This window comes from Phymastichus coffea, unplaced genomic scaffold, assembly GCF_024137745.1.
Source record: "Phymastichus coffea isolate CEN01 unplaced genomic scaffold, Cenicafe_Pcof_1.1 PCOF00095, whole genome shotgun sequence".
NCBI lineage: Eukaryota > Metazoa > Arthropoda > Insecta > Hymenoptera > Eulophidae > Phymastichus > Phymastichus coffea.
In genome coordinates, this window is record NW_026706906.1 from 731,519 (window position 1) to 750,973 (window position 19,455).

Below are 19,455 nucleotides of genomic sequence, written 5' to 3' on the forward strand. Positions count from 1 at the left end.
CCAACGTTGGCCGTCCAGCTGACAATAGCGTCTCATTTGCTTTGATTAACGGACCTGCTCTGCTGGGAGTTTCGTTCTCAGACGGACCCGCTCGCTTGTAAGAGAGCAGAGCGACTCATCGATCGCGCACGCGACGTTCGGATGGAGAGGCGACCTTTCCCGCGCGCACGGATGATAAACCCGCTTGCATTAGCCAACTCGAATCGCAGCGTCGTAACGTTGGACAATAACGCTGAATTATGATGGCGCTGAACGATGCGCGTGTCACATACGCAGTTTTACGCGCATGGCAATATTGCGCGAAACCGCTACGCCGATTAGGCGCACAGCGGCGCCTGAATTACGGCTATTAATAAACGCGCGGCGACACGCCACCATCGCGTCGCTCATTAAAACGCTACACGCGCTCGGGGAATCGCGCCTTATCGAATTAGTTTGTTGCACACGTTTGCTTGTGAAAAATCGATTTCCCACGGGGGTGCCCAGACGCGTCGACTCTTATTTATGACGCGTTCTCTTTTCCATTCGCAAATGTTCTCCGTTTCGTTTTGAGACAAAGACAAGAGACAATTTTGCGAGCGCAAGAAAAGAGCTTTATCTGCTTTGACAATGAAACAATGGCTCGAGAGCTGAAGCTTATTAGAAAGAAAGTCTTATCTGTTGTCTATGTTGCGGATGAAAAAAAAAAACAAAAACGGAAACAACGGGAATCGAGTGACCCGTGTGCCAATAGCGGAATTAGGGCGCGTAGAGCAGACGCCAATTGTTTCGCGCTTGTTTGTTCGCAAGAGCGAGATACGCCGTAGCCGCAGTGATTTCGCCGTCGTCGTCGTTTCTCCCTGCAGCTGCCAGGTTTTACCTCGGTGAAACTGCGGTTTTGCCGCGGAAAGGCGAGAGTGTGCAAGGAACGGTTGGACCAAGTTCACATTAATTTTAACGAGAATTTCACTGTATTCTAAAGTGGCATTGCATTATTCATTCACACGAATATTGAATCCACTGTACGTACAAAAACGCCGCAACCTTAGTTAACTTTCCAATGGTCTTCTTGCTACGAAAGCAATCCGCCCTTTAGTCATTCATTACTAAATTAATTACCATGTCATTGGTTTGGGAAAGTAATGATCTAAGAAAATGTCATAAATAACAAGTTTAATAGGTTTAGAGTTTGCGAAAATTTGCTCAAACACCAGCGCTTCAAGTTTCACTATAGTTTGTTTGTATTTACACTGAATACCGGTGAACGATCAAAAGTATTCGTCACAGTAAGATTAAGGCATATAGGTGGTGGCTTAGAGGATTACAGGAAATTTCGTTAAGGAAACTAACACTGTCTCCGGGGCTCGTCTTCATCTTGGTACAAAAGATTTCATTTCGGCACAACGGCACAACGGCACATCGGGCAGTTTGAATTTTATCATGTATCTGTTGATACAAAGACAGTGAGCTCCATAAAATCTGGTTTGCTCGGCATTATCATCAAGAAACTTTTGAGTATTGCATCAAATTACTATACTATAATGGATGTAAGTTTTATACAATTATAGTTTTTGTAATCGTACATTATATATATATATATATATATATATATATATATATTCAGCAAAAGACTATATGAACTTATTTGAAGACATTCAAGAGTTCCGTGACTATTTACCAAAGGTGAATGGCTTATATTTCTGAAAGCAAAGTTGTGGAGTGAATAGCTGTATTCGCAGATTTTCCGTTTGATAATGAGAATGTCCATTCTTATCGGTATATTAGCAGAGAAACAAAGATTAATTTATTGGTTTGAGCATCCCGAAATGCTCGTAAACTCGAACTATGCGCCGCACCGTGTGCCTATTATGCAAAAGCTATAATGCCTTTGATGCGATTTTGAGGTTGGAGCAAAAATAATGCCACAACTTGTATAGCTGTGCTAAATTTGAGCAGTAACGAAAACGAGCACTCGCTAGAGTGCAATTCGCTAGAGTGATCGTGTACGCTGAAGATGTAAAATTGTTTTGCAGGTCGCGGCGAAGAGAGCTAAATTATCCCCCGAAGAATTGTCCGACAATATATTAAATGACCTCCACTACGCTGCCAAAAATGGTAATGCTAAGATGGTTAAACGTTTGTTGAGCTCGGGATGCGATGTCGACATGAAAGACGCATTCTGGACAACTGCTCTGATGTTAGCAGTGGATGGCTCGCATGAAAGTACGATAGCAGTTCTGTTGAAATTTAACGCCGACATCTATGCAAAAGACAAATTCGAGAGGAGTGTGCTGCAAAGAGTCTTCGGATTGAGCATAACGCGTAAAACCATTATTTTGATGTTTTTAGAGATCTTTAAGAGGGGATGCAATAACAGTGAAGAAATAGCGATGAAATTAATGGAAGTTGGCTGTCCATTGTACTGGGCCATACTTTTAAGTGACACGGAAGTGACAAGATTCATGCTGGACTCGGGTTATGTCATTGATGGGCACGACACGTACAGACCAAAACCAGCTCTTCACGTATCTTTGGAATTGAGGGATTTTGCAAATGCCAAACTGCTGCTTGAGTATAATGCTGACGTTCACGCGATAGATGTGACGGGAAGGACTGCACTGGCTTGCTTGGGTTCCTTTGACGATTCTAACGAAGAACTAGAGGTGTTAGAAATATTAATCAATCGACACATGAACGAGCCCTCTAGAAGCAATTCTTATAAATTAGCGCAGCTTCGCACATTACTGAAATACGGACAAGTGAGAGCCCTGAAAATGCTTCTCGGACGTAGGATCAACTGGTGCGCCGAGGATTTCTATCTGAAAACTCCGCTGCACTATCTCATGACCAACACACTCTTGCGCAACAATCCACATCTGGTTTACCTTATGCAACTTAGCAGTCTCTATAACGTACCGGGCAATATATTATCATTGGCTGCGCTACGTGGTTTCACGAGTTTCGTGGAAGTGATGTTGAAGAAAGGGGCGGACCCTAACGATCAATGCGAGAAGGGAAACACACCCTTGCTGGACGTCTGCTTGAGCACAACATATTGGCTGGACCGAAGGGAAGTCATTTCTTTACTTCTCATGTATAACGCGGATCCTACGATAGTTAATTACGAAGGTGAATCGGTCTTAGACGTTGACTTGGACGTCAATTATAAATTCCAATTGATCAAGTGTATAATTGGGCAGTTAGTTATGATGGAATTGCGGGGCGTTGAGATCCCCCTCCAAATTCGCAGACAGATTTTTTCGGAAAATAAAACCAGGAAAGAATATTTATTGAGCAGGTCGCAGCTCGAAAGACTTCGGCACTCCTTTGTCGGCGATTCGATACGCATTTTCGAACTTTTTACAACAAGTGTGAACACCATTGCACTTTATATTCGTGATCGAACGTTCGTCAGCGACATGAGGAGAATTCGCTACTCTACTCTGAATTTTTATTTCTCGTTTGTTTTGAAAAAAAAATTTAAGGCTGCAAATCATCGTAAAATCACGCTTGATCGTATTCGCAGAAAAACGGGATTTCATTATGATTTCTACCCTACAATTGTAGATACAATATGCAATTATCTACTTCTTGATTAGCGTTCTCCAAATACCTATTTGGAGTTTTACAACAAACATATCTCATGACTTCAATAATCATAATACTTTTCCATGTATATTTACTAAGACAATATTGCAAATGCATTGTAATCATTTAAGTTACAAAATCTCTTATCAACTAACAAATTCAGATATCTTCTGATTTTATATTAATAAAGAGATATTAACACTTTTATTTCGGGTATCTATTTTACTCCCTTGGTTTTTACATTTCAAATGTCCATGGTAACGAAAAATGCTATCCGTCGACGATTAAAATGCTTTATTTTTCACGATAATCACTCGAGGGTCGCGGCAATTCACATATTTTTATAAAAAGATAATCAGTACGAGTTCATCAACCTTGAAGCCCCAATTTACAAAGAGAAACGCACAGCTAATTTTCTCTACCTCTCGACGAAAGTTAACACTGCAGGCGGCCTTCCGCTCTGTTCGGCTCTCTGATTGAATGGAAAACCTTCCAAAAGCAAAGTTGCTTTCTTTTCTTCAACGTGGACAACTTGACGCGAGCTTGCTGAGTGGGGAAAAAAAGGAAGGAACTTTTAATTGGAAGTTCATTAATTGAGACTTTCAAAGTTGATGGCGCGCGTCATTGCGTTGGAAGAGGCCAAACAATATCATCTCACCAGATGCACCAGAGTGAAGGTTGCATCGTGTAGCGTAGGCCATGTCTATTCAATTGCTCTGCAAGAAGAAGTTTTGTAAAAAATAAATAACGAAATAGCTTACCGTAGACCTATGCTCAATTACTGTCTATGCGACACTTTTTCAGGCTGACTCGTAGTCTGCTATTGTTATTAGTTTCTGTTCATTGGTTTGGCATGACGTGAAAGAGCTGCCGCTCGTTATTCACGCTCCGAAAAAAGTATTAATTATGCATTCGAAAACATCCTACGAGGAAATGTCACGCTTAGATTGCCGTCAGCTCTCTGAAAGCTCGAGCTTTTTTTTCGCATTATGCCTCACACCGATGCTAAAAATAGCAGCTCCAAAGGCCATTCCGGTCTAATACCTGCCAGCTTTCACAAACTTCGCAAGCCCTGCGAACACCGAGGAGGAAACGAGATCTCTCTCACCGTTTACGGTAGTATTGCGTACCTTGGCGTAAGTTCGGAAGTCCGCGCGCGCGCGCGCGCGCCGAGGCTCTACTTTGCTGGCGACGCGACCAAAATGCGATTTTAGCGGCAGCCTCTGTCTGTGGCTCAGTTTTATTTATTTATTTTTATATACCTGCTGAATTCTATCCGAAACGCGAACGAGAGTGAGAGGGAGGAGATCGCACGGATCAAGAGTGGGATTGAAGGAGAGAGAGAGAGAGAGAGAGAGGACGCAATACCGAGTAATCAATTTTTTCGGATCTATCCCCGAGCTTCTATATATTCTTCCCAATGATTCGCTGCTCTAGTTTCGCTTCGCTACTTTTTTCCCTCGCTTTTTTCCGTTTGCAGCCATCAACGATGTGTCACGAGCTTCGAAGGGAAATTTTATTTTCATCGCTGATTATCACTGGCTTTTTCTACCGGTAAATATGTTTCTTGTTTTATCAAGTTGCACGTCGAACGTGAAATGCTGGGATTTTTATCTTTCTTATTCTGTTTTTTATTTCTCTCTTTTTTTGTATTTCCACTTTTCTCTGAAAATTAATTATATCGTTACTTCTTCATGATCATTAGAAACTGCATTCTAACGACTTCGTGGCAGCGAATTATTTTCGTTCCAATTAAACATTAGCGACAATTAATCAGACGTATCGAGGCTTTCGAAACATTATCTTCCATTTATAGTTACGATTGCAGTAGAAAAGTTGATTTTCTCTGGGACGAGCAGTCTAAAGCTGCAAGTGAAAGTGACAATTTTTCAAAATAGCTGCAGGATACGTTCGTCAATTACTCTTGAATGAGTGATCAATCGACGCAGAAAACCCATTTACGGGAACGCTACCTGCTATAATCAACGCTGTGCGTCCGTGCTACTTCTTTCCTCCGAAGAACCCGTGAGATAGAAATTCTAAAAATCACTTTGCACTTGGAATATTGAATGTGTAATGAAACACGGGAATAGGCACTTTGATTGATTGATCAATATCTTGAAATACGGTGAAACCCTTTTGAAATTCAAAAGAAATCCTATCTATCATATTTGACATCATTAAACCTATCAGTTTTCACCCTTAAGAAAAAGTCGTGCAACTTAACCATCAAAAACAATGTAAATGGATATTTTTCATACAAGCCTCGTAGTACTTATCTATACAGTGTCAAATAAAAATAAAAGGTCAGTTTGCAGAGTATCGCTTCGAACAAAGCGGCCAAAAAAAATGCCGAGAATTTTCATCGACTTCCGTTAGAAAAACGAGCAGAGAGTACATGTGCACACACACGCGCATACGTGCTTGCCTATAGCGTAAAAAGTGGCAAACCACACAGAACGACGGGCTATCGAGCCGAGAGAGGCGGAGAGAAGCTCGATCAAGCGGATTATCCTTCAATTACCTTTCGATAAAGCGCACGCACGAATAATATATAAGCTCGAAATCGATCGACCCGTCGCTAGGTGTAGGCTCGTTTTTGGCTGTAAGTACACGAACGCGCGTGCGGGCGAATATACACGCGCGTCCCAATGGACAAACGAGCGCGCTCAACAATGCCCAAAACGGCGAGACTAATTAACCCTTGATGGCCTGTCTATTACAAGGGGCCGAGACGATACGCTACGCTACGTGATTGCACTCGCGTGTGCCATACTCTGTAAGCAATTGCTGATCAACGGTGCTGCTGCTGGTGCTGCTGCTGCCCCGCGTTTGATCATATTCTCAGTAGCACGTACTCTGTGTTATTAACGGGCGCAATTACCAGCAGCTTCATTGCCGCAGTTTAGCGATGCCTCTCTCTCTCTCTGCTTCTCTCCTGAGTGACTGATCGGGAGACAACGCAAACGAACGCAAGGGACCACAATTCTCTCCCCTTAGTGCAGTACAGCGGATGTCTTCTGATGATCGTTACAGTGCACTGTATTGTACACTGTCTACGTTACAACAAAATTGCTCAATTCTGAACTTAAAGTCGCAAGTACACAAGGTCTGGTTTTCCAATAGAGTGTGTAATTGCGTCGATCGTACGTGCACTAATTTAGTCTTATAAATTGCGATAGAAAGAAAAAGTTGAATGAAGCTCATATGACGTCATGATGGTACGACAATGACGTACATTAATTGTTCACACGAGCGAGATATTTTTAATTTAACGATGTGGTAAATGTGGAGGGTTTTATTGATTTTTTTCATTAGTAACAGCAGTTGGCAACACCGACCGTCGAGTACATGACTGGAATACAAGTGAGTAATAATGACTGTGGCGATCATTTCAAGCAGTTGATATTTATTGTAGCTGGATCATATTGCCATACTAATAATGTTTGATTTTATTAAAAATTATTTAGCACTTTTTCACGTCAGGTCAGTATCATTTTCTACCTTATCGATAGACGTTTACCCGAAAGTTGGAAAAAATATCTTTGATTTCATCTTCTCCAGATACTATATTTTTTAAGTGAATAAAGTTTATAAAGCGGAATAAAAATTTTTAACATAATAGAGGGAAGGTATAATTTTTTAAAGACATATTTTCATAACTATATCATGAAAATGTTTATTGATTATTGACTCGTCACGTCTTTCATTGTAAAACATTTAACGATTTGTAAGGACGAGCGCTGAATAATTATAAACATAATCTGGATATTTCGATACCACACTATTAATGCAGTTACGAGTTATTACGAGTGCCCAAGCTACTCGAATCGTAAGCACTGTCATTCATTTCAATTCCCGTACTTTCGTAATATTTTATTCATTTCATTATATATTTCATAGTAACTTCGCATGGTGATGAGATGTTTTAGCAGGTTAGTAACTGATTATAAACTGATGTAAAAATTTGTCTTACGAACTAACTTCAATTCAATTAAGATACCATTTATTTAAATTTGAAAAAGTTAATAAGATGATTTCTATAGAAGTCTACTGAAATAATTAGTTTGTGTTACGATTAATTTATGAATTACGGAAGAATGTGTTAATAACAAGTTTTATATATTGCCAAAAGGATACTTAAAGAATATTGTAAAATTACAAATGCTTAGCTAATTTGGATAAAATAGACTGATTCGATTTTTCCATTCATAAATGTCATCTTAAAATTATTGCCTAAATTTTAATAACTGGATTAAAATTAGCGAACGGTCATATTATTCGAAAAAAGTCAACGAGTTAAATCAAAACAACTTGTTGACTATTTACATTGTAGCTATTGCTAATATTTGCGGATATATTGCTTTGGCAGTGTACGTTAGAAATGCGTGAATCGTCAACTAGTTATAGCAAGTATGTCGTGAACAATGTATACAAGTAATACAAAAGTTGTTTTAGAAAAATTTCTTTATAAAAAATGTCAAATCTACATTTTCTGTGTAGATAATCACATTCTTCTTTTCACAAGTGTTTATAACTTTGAAGATTTTTATTAAACATAAATTATATATTTTTTATAAACTTAAATAAATGGTATCTTCAAATTTTTAGTAATTGTGGAAGATACTCTGTATTAATTACTTATACTATAAGATTCTTGATCAGTTATAAATGTTTTGACCTTAATTATAAAACTTGTACATAATTTACATATGTTTATCTGTGTACAGTAGTTTTTTTATAATTTTATTATTTTTTTATCAATCATTTAAAAAAACAAACATTAGCAAAAAAGAATAAAAATTTTATTATGACCTACAGCGTTGTTTTATGTAAATTTCTCTGTTAATGATTGTGTGCAATAAACTCAACATAATGTTCATTTCAATAATCTTTAAAAAAAAATGAATGATAATATTTCACTGTCAAACAAAACTATTATGTTATATTTGTGCTATGTGTTGTTGAAAAAAACATTGCAACGTATTCATTTTCTGATTCTCATACTGCTTTTTTAAAAATATGTACGACATTTGTATATGTACTGTAAGTCGGTATATAGTTATTTAGTTTACAACGCATTATCATACATTATAACATTAGTCATCTGTCAAGAGTTTTGTAATAGTTTTGCTGCTTCATCCTTTTCTTTTTCTTAACATTTTATACGTTATATTTAAGTATACATTTTTTTATTAAAATCTGCGATATCACTCACTGCATTCGCGATTATTTATTGCTAAAAACCGTAACGCGTTTCTCCAAAAAAGTAACGCATCAATATTCGATTAGTTCTCCAATATAAACTTAAACAGACAATTGTTAACTCTGTCGCCTTCTCCTGAACTTTCGAGCAGAACTTTCCCGTAAAGAAAGACTTTAATCGAGAGGTTATATTTTACATTGTTTTTGTCTCAATAATGTTCATATCTTAATTTTACAAGTGGCAATGCACTACCTTTGGGAAAGTCGTCCTCAAAACTTTACAAACTACGTCATTATCTAATCCTTTGGCTTTTCATATACGAGCTTCTTTTTACATCATTCGCGCTGCACATCAAAGCTCGACGGTACACAATTGGGTAATCGACGTTTAATGTTTCTATTACGACTACACGCAGTGGCTAGTCGGTGGTGTATGAAAAACTTCAGAATGCACTTTATCTAAGGAAAAAAGAAACGAAGGAATTGGGAGTCTAGTAACGGCCGTCGTCCCGATCGGCAGGCTGGTTTTCTAACGTGCATGGTCGATGAAACTCTTGACCTCTCTCGTGCAACCACTTGTTCGCCACTGCAACAGTAAAGAGTCGCGTTGATCTTGGCAATGATCTCGCTGCTTTGGCGTAATAAAAAGAAGCTGTTCAACTAATTACCCCACTTGGATCCGGTGAGCACGGGACAGGCAGCATGCCGCGTCATGTAATCTCCCTCGCCGTTGGGTTTCAAATTGTGCCAGAAAGCAGCACTGCCCTTTTTCGGCCAGAGAGAAATGTTGATTCTAGTAAACACCGTACCGCCGCCTTGCTCAACGTCGCTCATCTGAATAAAGCAAGAAGGTTAATTTTGTTCGCCGCCAGCACCTCCGGTGCGCTTGCGTTGTTGCTGCGCTCGCACAAAACGAAGAACGAGGAGCCAACTTACGTAATATAAAACAGTTGCAATACGATTGCCAGTGCCAAGACTCTTGAATGCGTTCTTTTCTTCTCTCTGAAAAAAAGCGGAAAATTCGCGCCATTAACGATCCATTCAGAAATACAATACATTGATTGGCGATGAATGGAAGCATAGCCGTCGATCGGCCCTGTACGCGAGACGAGAGACAATGGACATCACCGGGGTGTGACGAGGAAACGATGCGTCGGACGTACCCTAGCGAAATCGAAATGAGGCTCGTAGTGTCCGCCAATGCCGTAATTAACGACCTGCAGCTCCTCGGCAGTATCCACGCTCATGCTCGTCATGTGCTCCACTCGCTGGCTGACCGCTTGCACGTGCCTGTGCTCGTGCTCCTGCAGCCAGGCGCTCTTGCTAATGCGGTAGTTGGCTATTTCCAGCTCGCCGGTCTTGTAGTTCTGCACCGTGGCTCGCTTGAACTGCAACAAACAGCGGCGGGCGCTCAGCTCGAGGCGCGCGCCCTTTGCGCTCGCGGCCGCGGGGGCCGCGGGGGCCGTGGGGGCCGCGCCGATTTTTCATCCGCCAAGCTTTCGCGTGCGTACCCGCGGCCGAGCTCGATAATCGAGGATGCCGCACGCGTAGCTCGAAGCCGCGAGCTCGCGCAATGAATCGCGCTGGGCGCGGGCGGAATGGAAATTGGGCATAATGCTCCGGCAAGAATTGATCGAGGACAGGGGCTGCTACGTCGCACACTCACTCTCGGCTGCGCCATTCTCTTGATAGTCTCGATCTCGTCGTCGTAGATGACGTCGTGGTAAATCACAATGCGCGGCTCCAGGTAGACTTCCTCCTCTTTGAACGGCGCTATCTTTAGGAAAGGATTGCCACGGTCGACGTAGCGACACTTCAGCTCCTTCTGCAAGCTCAGCGGCATCTTGATCTCGCCGCGGCACAGCATCTCGTATCGCTCGCGCTCCGTCATCTCGCTCACGCTCTTTATCTTCTTCTCCGGCACCGTGAACGGCTGGAAGTTCGTCATATTTTATACACATTTTGCTCTTCATTTTTCTCTCTCTCTTTTTTTTTTTTTTTTAAGAGACTTTATCTTTGTGATTTTCTGACGTGTTCGGTTTTATATGTATGGATTTCAATTTCATTTTCCAATCAATGGATGATGGGTTGAGATCTTTTGATCGTAATGTAATTTCAGGAATGGCTCCACCCTTTTAGTTATGCGAGCCATTATAGCGTTTACACATTGTATTTTCATGCTTTCATTTCTGTTTTGAAATACAACTGCAAATCTTAAAAATGGTTTCATTTATAGGTATGAGAAAACTGAAATTTTAGTGATTAAGGTTGCTTACGAATTCGTCAGTTCGATTATCGTTACAAATAGAAAGATTTGATGCACAATAGTACATTGTCTAACTAGTAAAGGAAAGCAGATTTTCGTCTCGTGTGCCGTTCCAGCCTTGCCTCGCTCGGGTATAAATCTCACACGAGACAAGAATTTACTTTCCCGCACTAGGTAGGTGATGTATTATTAGATAGTACGCCACGGTAAAAATTAAATTAATGTACTAAATGTGCGCATAAAAGTGTTAAAAATATTATAATGCTACTCGAATGACTTGGAGGTAATGTAACCATCTAGCGATTATAAATCTATTATTTGGATCTATAGCCAATTAACGATAATAAGGAAAAATAGCTGAATGTAAGAAGGAATATTAAAGTGACAAGAATCTAATGAAATGAAAAAAAACGTGGTCAAGACAGAACATATCCTCGGCGAGAAAAAAAATGAACGAGACAAGACGTCCAGCATAAATCATGCAAGACGCTTGTTATCTCGTCTAGAGCGCTACCACGTCACTCGTCTTTTACGTCGTATCGCCAGTCTCTTACCTGATCGGGTAGATCCTCTGTGCCATCTTCGCCACGTTTGCGTCTACCGTCCTTGGTGCGCTTCTGAATTTCCTCGAGGTAGTAAGCCCGATTGCCGATGGCACGCTGATGCGTCGGTACCAAGTCCAACAGCTCGTTCGTCATGCTCAACGCTCTCACCACGTTACCTGCGCGCGGAGGGAAAAAGCCACGATTAATTTTACCTAATGGCGCACTTGGCGAAAAAGTCTTATTGACTTTCCATTCTGACGGAGCGCTCTCTCTCTCTCTCTCACTCCACTTTTATTGGCTCGAGAGGTAGCTCTGCTAAATGACTCTCTCTGATTTATCGACGACGCGCTGATTTATAAACATCCCTCGCCGCGGCTGATTTATCGTCGCGCGCGATATTTTCGGTGTACACTCTTTTCAGCAGTGAGCCCGGAATGCCGTCGCAAGTGCGTTCCGGCGACGAGTGAAATGCAGCGATTGATTTCCGATTTCATATCTCCATCGCGAACTTTCCCTGAGAACAAATCCGTCTATTATCGAGTCAATAATCCCGGGCAACAAAGACTTGCCGTTACGGCGACAAGCAATCCTCAAACTTGGGAGCTGCTACGGGCAATCTCACATACAGTATCACGGAAATCTCAATCACTAGAGCCCGTCGCGGAAGACTCGATAAATCCGCCAGCGAAAAAAGCAACGACGACGGCGATTCCCGTGTAGCCGGCCAATGTATCACGGCGTAAAGGTCAATAGAAAGCGGTTATAACCCCTGGGCGAGCAGCAAGGGATGACCACGCGCGCGCGCGCGCGCGGCCGACGTCTCGGAAAAAATTAATAGTCCGCCGCAGCAGTGGCCGCAGTACACATTCAATCGGATATCTATTAAAACCTTTGGCCTTTTTTTATTAATTGCGCTAAATCACTGCGTAAAAGTTGCCGGTCAAGGCGCGCGCGTAACGCGACTAATGAGATTAAGGGGGAACAAATAGCGGCGGGAGGCACGGACTAAAGCGTCGGAATAATTGCTCGAACGGCAGACGCGAACGAATGTCCGATTAAAGTTTAGTTATGCTGCTACGTGCGAAAGCGGCGGTTCGATCGGCGTAAGTAACCCTCGCAGGCGGTTAAGGCGAACGTACGTGTCTCTGGATCGCGTCCTGGAATGTTTCAAGTTCGCGCCAGCGCGCGGTCCCGAAAATGTCGGGACGGCGGCTCGATCGACGCCGCGGAAGCGCGAATAATGCCGTAACGTACGCCGTATCACCGGCCGAGCGACTCGCGAGTCGACGTAACGTACGCCCCTTGTTCCCGGGGCGGGTGACCCGCAAGCCCCGCCGCAAGATGCGACCGGGCGGGAAACTCGGCTGAATTTTTCATTTCGGTGAGCGCCAAGCTCGTCCATAATGGAGCGACGGTCGCGCGCCACGGCTTTTGTCGCGCCGGGGATCTATATATCCATGCATTATTCGCCAATGGTCGGGTGGCCAGGTGTGTCCTTCTTTCGTGCCGCGCGTATAACTTTGTTATAGCGCGCGCGTCTACGGCGACGACGCGACGTGGCGATTGATGACGCCTACGTCTCGGTGATTTATTATACTCGTACATCGGACGCTACGGATGGGACGATCGAAGCTTTCGGGAAATGAGAAAGTTTCGAGGCGCGCCTTTTCACTTTTGACGAGAGACGATCGATTTCCAAGATCCCATCGGTTATCTTGCGTCCCAAACGAATGTCGCGGCACAGCGAGCTCGTTCTCGCGAGTCCCGTCTAACGGAACACAATACCTGCAATCCCTGGTCGATAATCGACACGTAGCTAAGTCGAGCCGCGAGAGTCTCCCCCGAGGGATCAGCCTCGGAAGAATAACATCTCACTTAATTAGCTATTCTTAATTAGATTTTTGCCGACGTGGAAAAGGCTTGGATAAAGTGGTTAATTCTGTTACTGCCCTTCCCCTTCCCTTCCTAATTGTTCTCCCGTCGGCTCTGGCTTCTTTGTCTTTCGACTGCGCTCGCGCGTCGGTAATTGCATTCTGTTCTTTTACTTCGCGTTTTTCGATCTCTGTTTTGCTCTAATAAAACAAGCACACCGAGGCCAGACAGTGCTGTTCTCGTTTTTCGCTTCGGAGCTATCCTATCTCTTAAACATTTCAAGCCCGGGCGTTTGCACTCCGCTGTGCCGCCCTTCCTTTCTATTACCACCCGCATTCAATCTCATTTTCGCGCGATATTCCCTCCGTGTCGTTCTCTCCGCTCTCTCTCTCTCTCTCTCTCTCTCTCTCTCTCTCTGCTGCTCTATATAGCATTCGATCCGATAGCCGTCCTGTCTGCTGTTTCAGCTTCTCCAATTGAAGAACAATATTTACCCGCGTCTTCAACTATTTTTAGTTCATTTGACGTCCCTCCCCTTCCCACTTGCCAGTTTATTTGTATCCGTCGACTTGTAGCATCGAACGTTTGGAAATTCGCGATGATGTAATACGCTCCGGCGATTCGCGGATATACTTATACTTTTACTTTTTCTTCGATGAATTTATTTTGTAGCGAAAATGGAAGACAGAGTGATCCTGATAAATCGAATGCTCTTAGTGGAGTAGATACACTCGAAAAGTACACCCTTCCACTTGTGTCCTCCGGTAAAATACGTTATAGATGTCCCTTCTTCCCTTTCTTTCTCTTTGAATTTACGTACTTGCACGAGTGTCTTCCCTACTCCAAAGAGCGTTGTGTACGTACATGCGTAATTTTTCTTTCCTTGTACAAAGTTGGCTCGCGACGAACAAACAAACAACTCGTAGTAAGAAGCTCGATAAAATGCCTCTTTCATTGACAACAAGACGCCACTACGAACTCATTAAAGCTTGGAACGACGCGATATTCCGTGCTCTCGAGTAATCAGATATTCTCAGGTCATTCATTAAATGAAAACTCAACAAGTCCTAACAACGACAATTATAATGCTCACCTTGCATGTAGGTGGAAAAGGCAAGATACTCAAGGATGTCGGGTTTCGAGACGCTCGTGCGGTTCTGCTCCTCTTGTAAACGGTCCATGGCCTCCTGCATCCAGAGCACCGTGTGGTAATAGTCGCCGGTGTTGTAGGACTGCCTGCCCAGCTCGAAGCAGTCGCTCGCTAAACAAACAGACAGCGCACGATACGCCCGTTAAGCGTGCACGTCGGCAAATTTTCATCGCTCGAGAGTCTTGCTCGCGGGCACGCGCCTTTGAGCTCGCGAGAGGCGAGCTTGCCTCGCTCGGCGCTCCTCGGTTGCAAGCTCGACGATTAATTATCGTGCAGCCGCGTCGGCCAAGACAGTCGACAGCTGCATTCTGCCCTCCTCGCTCGTCTGGCCGTGCAGCCGAATCGGATCGGAAGCTCGCTCGACGTAGTTTCAATTCGGATTTCACGTCGAAGGCCGATCTCGCGACTCGCGAAAAAAGCGCTAGAAGCGGCCTCAGTAAATCAAAGGCGCTCAAAGCTCGGCGCGCAAAGCGGCCCGATATTTCACCTTGGAGAAGCGCCCGTATTTGCGCCGAACCTCCTTCCGGGCCACGCGTACGTACCCACGGCCCCTTCTTCCTTATCCAGCGCGTCCTTTTCACGTTGCGTTCGCGTTCCGCGGGCCGACGTCGCCGTCGAGTCGAGGCGCCAGCTTCGCCGCGAGAGGCGAGCGCGCGACCCTTCACGGCGACGAATAATAATTGCTACCGCGGCTCGTCGTTACAAATTTAACAGCCGCGCAACGAGGAGACCGCCTCGTCTCGCGCGAAAAGTAAAAGTGCATCCCGCAAATGGCCTTTCTTTTTTCTCTCTCCCCCGGAATATTTCAGTGGCGGTCCGACTCATCAGCTAATGACCGGGCCGTTTTGAAATAATATATATATATATATATGCGGAGAGGCAGTCGGCAGCGGCGTGCCTTCAAATCATGCCACCGAACTTTTTAATCAACATCAATCCAGTCGTGCGCGAGTTTCGAAGGGAGCTAGGCCAAATTACCTGAAATTGGACGTCCGCCGGGGCGAAAACAAGCGATCGAATTCGCGCGCGTGCGCGATGCAATAAAAGCGCACCGCAGGAAACAGGAAGAAGAGCAAAAATGCGCTCGCGCTAATGTAATGAGAGTTTACAGCTTGACAAGTATTGCGAGCGCGGGGCAAGCCTGTAAAGTTCATTGCGACTGGAAAGCTCGCCGGCGCGAAGTGATATCGACTTTCGACGCATTAAAGTTCCAATTTTTATTCGAGCTCCGCGTGGTTTGCTTTACATTTTTCCCCCCTTTGCCAATTACGCGAAAACGCCGTTTAGATATTTCGTCGCGTTAACGAGTAAGCAATTCGCGCGTGTTTCCTTCTCAAAGGTCAAAGGGAGGCGAATCGATCGAGCGAGACGAAAAATAAGGAAAATAAAAATTAGACACTCGGCCTTTTGGCGACCATTCGGGCGCGTTTCGGTTGTTGCCGCCGAAATCACGCGCACTTACCCGACAATCCCGTGCTGTACTGCACTCCGTTCAATACGCCCCTGGCAACCTGATGTGTCTCAAGTTTATAAGTATCCTGAAGCCTCATTAGCGCAACGGCAGCGCCGTGGAGATCCTCCTCGGTCGGGAACTTGAGATTACCGCGCGAGCTGGTAATATTAGCGACGAAAGCTTTGCCGACGTCCTCGGTGATGAGCTCCTCGACGCGGCGCCAGTCTGTGGTCAAACGTTTGACCAGCAGGTAAGCGTTTATTGGATTGGACAGATATTGCTGGATATTGCGCGAGGCTTTCTCGTGCTCGCGCGAGTAATCCTCCACGTTCCTGCAACACACACGCGCGCACACATGAATAAGCACGTCGCGATAACCGTCTTGATTGGGATTACGCCTATTTGTATTTGTTGGGCGCGCAGCTTGAGCCGCGCGGCCGTATGTTTGCGGCGAGCTCGCTCGAATCAAGCTACGCCGGGTTGCGCGTCTCCCTCCTCCTCCTCCTCCCGCCCCTCCCTCTCGCTCGTTAGCGTTTTTCAGGGATCGATTAGACGCTCGACAATCGATTTGCCACCCGAAGGAATGGCAGCGCGCTCGCGGATAGATGTCAGGCGACCAGCAGAGTTCGTCTGTCAGGCCCTGAAAACGCAGGCGACAGAGCGCTGCGTGTCCGCCCATTGGCAATGTGACTCTCACCGGCGTGTGCGGCGTACGCGTTAGATAACGACACCTGCATGACGCGCGTGCATTAGCAGCAATAAACGCGCGCGGCCGAGCGTCACAGATAAAAGGCCTCCCCGCCTGGACGCTCGCTACCCCTCCCACTTTCCCTCCGCCCGAAACTTGTAAATCACGAGTTTACGTTTCATTTGTTCGCCGTTGCGTCGCCGATAGTGCAGCGCTCGCGATCCGGCTCATTAATATTTAATTGTCGCGGCGCCCCATTGGAAAATCGGCCGCCGTCGACCGGTAATTTATCGCGCGCGGGCTCTCTGTTGTGCAGTGCCTAATAGGGGGAGCGAGATACGAGGCTGCGCTACACTCGTTATTCCGACGAAGACGAGGTGGGGTGAGATCAACTTCCGTTTCGGTTTCGCTTACGCGAGGCTATTCTCTTTTGTGCTCCATAATCGATAGTCTGATCATGCTGTAAAGTACGTTTGCGCTTATAGCCGACTAATAATGAAGGTGTTGGAAATCTGTTTGAACGGCCTACGGAAAAAGTGACAGGTTTTTAAATTTCCTGTGGACCGCCGCTATACGTCGTCGCGCTGGGTTAATAAAGTATTCAATGTAGAATAAATCTCAACAGTTCCGTGATCAAAATAAGAATGAACTGCCACCAATTCTAGACACTCGCCAAGTTTCGATTGGCACTCAATACCAAGAGCTTCTTCTTCTTTAAATTCGCGTCAAGTACTAAAAATCAAAAACAAAAGTACGGGCTTCGAGAAAATAAAACAGAAAACTGAAGAAACTAACGACGCAATTACACTGAATGAACCTCGATTGCGATTGGAAAGAGAGAGAGAGAGAGAGAGTGGCGGTGGGGGGAACTGACAACGTGATACCTTTCAATCGAAAAATTGCTTTCTTCGTTCCATTAAGCGTACCAATGAGAAAAAAAAGCGAAAGAGAGAGCGAGAGAGGGCCAAGGTATCAACGTCGATTTGTCGATTTTCTCTCAGCTGCATTCTGTCGCTGCAACTGTCGGCATCAAATTGTCATGTCCCATCAGTGCGGATCTCCGTTTCGTGCAGACACGACTACGAGAGAAAGCCGAATTGAGCAACGAGATGAGCTTTTATTTTTTTGTCTTTTTTACTTTTTTTTTGTGCAGTTGCACACGATGCGTTCGACAGATATTGCAACAGCAGTTTTGCAATGCGCGCGTGTTCAACCCTTTCGGGTTGACGTGCGTTGCCCGCGCGAGTTTCATTTTTTAATTAAAAAACAGTTATCGCGTCGGCGAATCGCGAGCGATATGTTGCCGCAAATGACAATAATTGACATGAATAGCGATGGCTTAATCACAGGCCAAACGTTACGGCCGCGGGTCTGAGAGTCTCTTTCAAACGCTTCGTTGATGTATAATTAGATGCGGCGAGAGACTTTAGATCGCGTCGGATGCGAGTGAGCGCACATTTAAGAGTCATCTGCAAGAAACGACGGAGACGAGAGTAATTCGAAGCAGATACGCCGAAAAAGCGATTTTGGCCGGTATCGGCGCAGCCGTAAAAAACGCGCGATAACGAAGGCGATGGCTAGGCTAATTCGCTCGAGCAGCACGGTCGACACGCGCTGCCTTCCCCTTCTTTTTTTTATAAGCTGTCGCTGCGAGGCTCCATTATTTTAATTAGCACCATCAGCGTTGGAACTCTACTGGGGACGTTATTGCCGATCGAGGCGAACAAAAAAGGGGCGGCGCAGCATCGATATTTGCTTGGCTGGCTTTAGCTGCGATTGCATACGCACAAAAAGCCCCCAGCCGATCGCGTCCTGTGCATTGTTTGGCGAAAGGGGTAGTAAAACCATTAATTCGAATGTACTTCTAGTTTGATCGTCTTGGAAGGACTTGATCATGTATTAAAACTCCAATTAATTCGATTATGGAATACATGCTTTATTTAACAAAGCGGCAGGATAAATCGATTCGATTTCAATAATTCGATTGCGCGATAAAGGACGTGACTATACGCAGAAATAACCGAAATATCTTGAAAGAGTATCTGATCTCCGGATATCGGAGAGAAGAATAATGCATCCACGCTGCGAGCTACTCAATAATTCCCCTCGCCCGCCAGTGATCAAACTGAATATCCACTTATCAAACTGAATTTCCAGTCATAAAAGACGATAACTTTCAAAACTGGTAATCCGTGGGCTAACAATGAGAGACACGCCGGACGAAAATTCGCAACGGGAGGCAAGCGAAACTGCAGATAGAGACAGAGGATAATCGCCGTACGATCGGCTTTTGTCGTTGCAAAAGCCATCTAATTCGTTACGCGAGTTAACGACTACGACTATTTTTCGTCTTTTTTTTTGGAAGCCCAGCCCGAAAAAAAATCCTAACCCGTCCTAGCTGGCTTTAATCCGAATATTTTCGCGCGCGGCGATATCCTCTCGTTCACTTTTATCGGCCAATAGGGGACTTTTTTGTGAGCGCTGAAAAATATCATATTTGACGTTTCTCTCTCTCTCTTTTTATCCGTGACAATCGTGAACGATCGAGCCTTAAATTATTTATTTCACTCGGATGGAGTTTCAAGTCGCTACCTGTTTTTGTAAGACTCGCAGCCGCGACTCATGAATGTTGCATTAGCTACGCTGAGAACGTAATGCGAAAAGCTTGAATCTTTCAAATTTTTTTAGCTGCCGCGACTTTTTCTTATA

At 44.3% G+C, this 19,455-nt stretch overlaps 2 protein-coding genes across 4 annotated transcripts in view; one reads left to right on the forward strand and one right to left on the reverse strand.

Moving 5' to 3' along the window:
- Positions 1-1,342: 1,342 nt before the first annotated feature.
- On the forward strand, positions 1,343-3,744 carry LOC131669625 (ankyrin-1-like). The gene is made up of 2 exons (XM_058944628.1): positions 1,343-1,526; positions 2,013-3,744. The coding sequence occupies exons 1-2, from the start codon at positions 1,521-1,523 to the stop codon at positions 3,576-3,578; spliced, it is 1,572 nt and encodes a 523-aa protein (XP_058800611.1). The 5' UTR covers positions 1,343-1,520; the 3' UTR covers positions 3,579-3,744.
- Positions 3,745-7,179: 3,435 nt separating this feature from the next.
- LOC131669629 (prolyl 4-hydroxylase subunit alpha-1) overlaps positions 7,180-19,455 on the reverse strand; it is a 181,751-nt gene continuing 169,475 nt past the window's right edge. For 2 of the 3 annotated variants that reach the window (XM_058944634.1, XM_058944633.1), the window contains exons 4-11: positions 16,068-16,390; positions 14,549-14,716; positions 11,593-11,759; positions 10,439-10,705; positions 9,936-10,160; positions 9,709-9,774; positions 9,441-9,606; positions 7,181-9,358 (exon numbers count right to left, since the gene is read on the reverse strand). In XM_058944634.1, coding sequence (XP_058800617.1) covers positions 9,264-9,358; positions 9,441-9,606; positions 9,709-9,774; positions 9,936-10,160; positions 10,439-10,705; positions 11,593-11,759; positions 14,549-14,716; positions 16,068-16,390 — 1,477 coding nt within the window. In that variant the 3' untranslated portion in view covers positions 7,181-9,263. Of the gene's footprint in view, positions 9,359-9,440; positions 9,607-9,708; positions 9,775-9,935; positions 10,161-10,438; positions 10,706-11,592; positions 11,760-14,548; positions 14,717-16,067; positions 16,391-19,455 lie in introns of all 3 variants that reach the window. The other variant, XM_058944635.1, reaches the window with a different exon arrangement.